Genomic DNA, 2879 nt, shown 5'->3' on the forward strand with positions numbered 1-2879 from the left:
TCACAGTGTATTCACCTCAGCTTCACTTACCAGCTGCCCCTCTTATCCTCTTCTCCCCTGCCCTGTCCCTCTCATACACCTTCCTTCTGCTTTCTTTCCATTTACTTGATCCCCCCCCCCTTAGTAAAATCACATACCAAAAAATTGTGGAACTAACCTGACATTTGCAGCCATCACATAGAACTCACCAGCACAGTGAACAATTACTTTCCCCACACTGAGTGTCTGTCTGTCTATTTAGCCTGTATGCTCTTTGGGGCAGGGACCGTCTCCCACTCTGTGCTGGTACAGTGCCTAACACAATGGGGCTCTATGCTTGGGTGGCTCTTAGGCACTACCATAATAAAGATGTTAAATACAAAATACAATACAGCGAGTCAGGCCCTCACCCTCATTTTCCCCCTGCACCACGCCAAGCACCTTCTCCCACCCAACACTGCTTAAGAGGAGGAGGGAGGAAGATTACAATACAAATATAAAGCTAATTCCTTCCTCCTATGCTCCCAATGTATCTTGTCCCCTCTATGTTCGTCTTACACCGTAGGGTTATCAAGGCAGAGCACATTAGTGGTTGTACAGCACCAAGCATGCTTGTTGGTACTTAAATAATAACAGAATTGATAAACATTTCTCATTTATACAGAGGCACAGGAGGGCGCAGCACTTGCAAACATGCCGGGAGACCAGGTCCCTGCCCAGAGGAGCTAATGCTCTAAATTAAATCCAAACACGAAATGAGCTATTAAGATATGGAATAGAAGTAGTTAGTGCTAAGGAAGAAGCTTGCTTGGGGCATGGGAAGTGAAAGGCAGAAATCCCAAAGTAGGAGAAGACAGGACTAGGCAAAGAGAAGGGGAATAGGAGGAGGAACAATAACTAAGATATAGGCAGGGCAGAGCTATGCATAGAACACACAAGCCTTCCCTGTCATAACTAAATAAACCAGATTAATGTAATGCTATTTCTGCACTTACTAAGGAAGACACTAGAGCCGAACTTGATACACTGGGGACTTTATCCACAATGGCCTGCTTCATGTACCTCTCGATGGCCTGCAACATTGTACCCTATGAAAGGAAAGAAAAGCAACACGTGATGTTCATTTCTGGAAGCAGGATGTGACCAATGCACTAACCAATGTAATTTCAAAGAGACACAAAAATATACATAGTATTTACATATATTTACAAATTCTACAAGGGAACAGAACATGCACCTTGAAGATGGCACCTTCAGGCTGCTTTAATGACATTACAGTCAATCCTTCCAACACGCTCCTCTGTGAGGTAGCCAAGCAGAGTGTGCTTGCTCCCCAGAAGTTAAGATGACCAAAGCTACAGAGCAAGGCAGTGTTGGAGCTGGAATTAAAACTCCAAAATTCTTGTCTCCTAATCCCATGTTCTGCCTGCGAGCCAAGATGCTTCTCTGTGGAGTTAGAGAGAAGTGTTGGCACATCTTTTTGAGTGTTAAAACTAGATTTAAACCTGATTCTTTAAAAACAGTTCCGCCCAAAGAGGCTGCTCAGTACTCCCACAGGACATTCTGCAAAAGAGATGTTCCTCTTTTCCAGACTCACCCAAATTGATTCTCTCCCTCACTCATGGGATTGTTCTGTACTTACATCAGTGATTCTGCAGAGAGCTCTAATAGCCGGGCCTCGGTATACATCTTCCTTCCCAGTCATGTCTTTGGTCAAACTAGAATAATTAAAACAGATTATTTTAATAATATAATAATAATGATATTAACATTTATATTATGGTACCACATCCCTTCTAAAAAACATAGCTTGTTATTTTTATAAGCCATCATTCAAGTTATCACCATGTCATTGCTAAGACCCACTATTGGCTAGACAGCACCTGTGAGTCATTTGAAAATTATTAACATTGGCGCTACAGAGCAGAAGTACACAAATCCGTAATACAGAACCTAAACTAAAAAGATTCCATTACCATAAGCCTAGGACTTGATTTTTTTGGACAAGATTGGCTGTCCTATTGTATTCCTATTTCCTCTAGCTCCATGGATTTTGACACTAAAAACGACATGCTTAATGGCTAATTTGTTAGGTTTACTAGTCAAAAATATTACTTCTTTCCAACTGCCAAGCTACCAGTTCTATCTAGGATCTGAAAATCTGTCTGGCTCTTACATTAGTTACATACAGTAACAAAGATTCTGTGGCTAGAACCTGACAGTTCTGTTGATGAAGTCAGTCAGACTATAACCCATTTCAATCTCCCACAGCTGCAGTGTCTCTGTAGGGTGAACAGGAAGGTACAAGCTTGTTTTTGTCAGAAACATTAAGCAGTTATGACAGGGAGAAGATATGCTTAGCAAGAAACATTTTATGCTTTAGTCACTTTTCTGTTTACAACCACAGCTTAAAAGAAGTTAATAGAGCTCACTTTGTAGATCTGATGATGTATCTGATTTCATAGAACATGTTTAGTTTCCCTGGCTGTCCACTTTATACAGATCAGGGAGCCAACCTTGTGAAAAATGCAGCAGCTGAAGTAACAATACAGTAACATTTAATTATTTGCTTTAGAAACCTGTAGTTGGATTTTTCTAATACCTGCTGGTGACAATGATGACATCCTCAGAAATGTTAGCCATCTCTTTGATAGTAAGGTAGCACATTCTTCTTAAGGTTTGCTGTGGGAGTTTATCACAAAAAGCATTAAGACTTGCCTACTTAGAAACAATACTTAACTCTAGTTACTATAGACAAATACTCCTCCCGCTACCCTCCAATTATATGATCTTAAAAATAACACTAACCACTGTAGCAACTTTCATAGAAAGCTGCTTATACAGAGACTAGAAACTCAGGCCTGGTCTACACTACGAGTTTAGGTCGACTTTAGCAGCGT

General features: G+C 40.8%; 1 protein-coding gene across 1 annotated transcript; it reads right to left on the bottom strand.

Annotated features, from left to right (window-relative positions):
- Positions 1-974: 974 nt before the first annotated feature.
- On the bottom strand, positions 975-2661 carry LOC113408466 (coatomer subunit gamma-2-like; the record flags this gene model as incomplete). The annotated part of the gene is made up of 3 exons (XM_026661722.1): positions 975-1067; positions 1622-1697; positions 2582-2661. Coding segments are annotated over 3 exons (249 nt in total), but the record flags the coding sequence as incomplete, so codon positions are not given.
- Positions 2662-2879: the final 218 nt, after the last annotated feature.

Source organism: Terrapene carolina, unplaced genomic scaffold (assembly GCF_002925995.2).
Source record: "Terrapene carolina triunguis isolate 2854851 unplaced genomic scaffold, T_m_triunguis-2.0 Scaffold15740, whole genome shotgun sequence".
NCBI lineage: Eukaryota > Metazoa > Chordata > Testudines > Emydidae > Terrapene > Terrapene triunguis.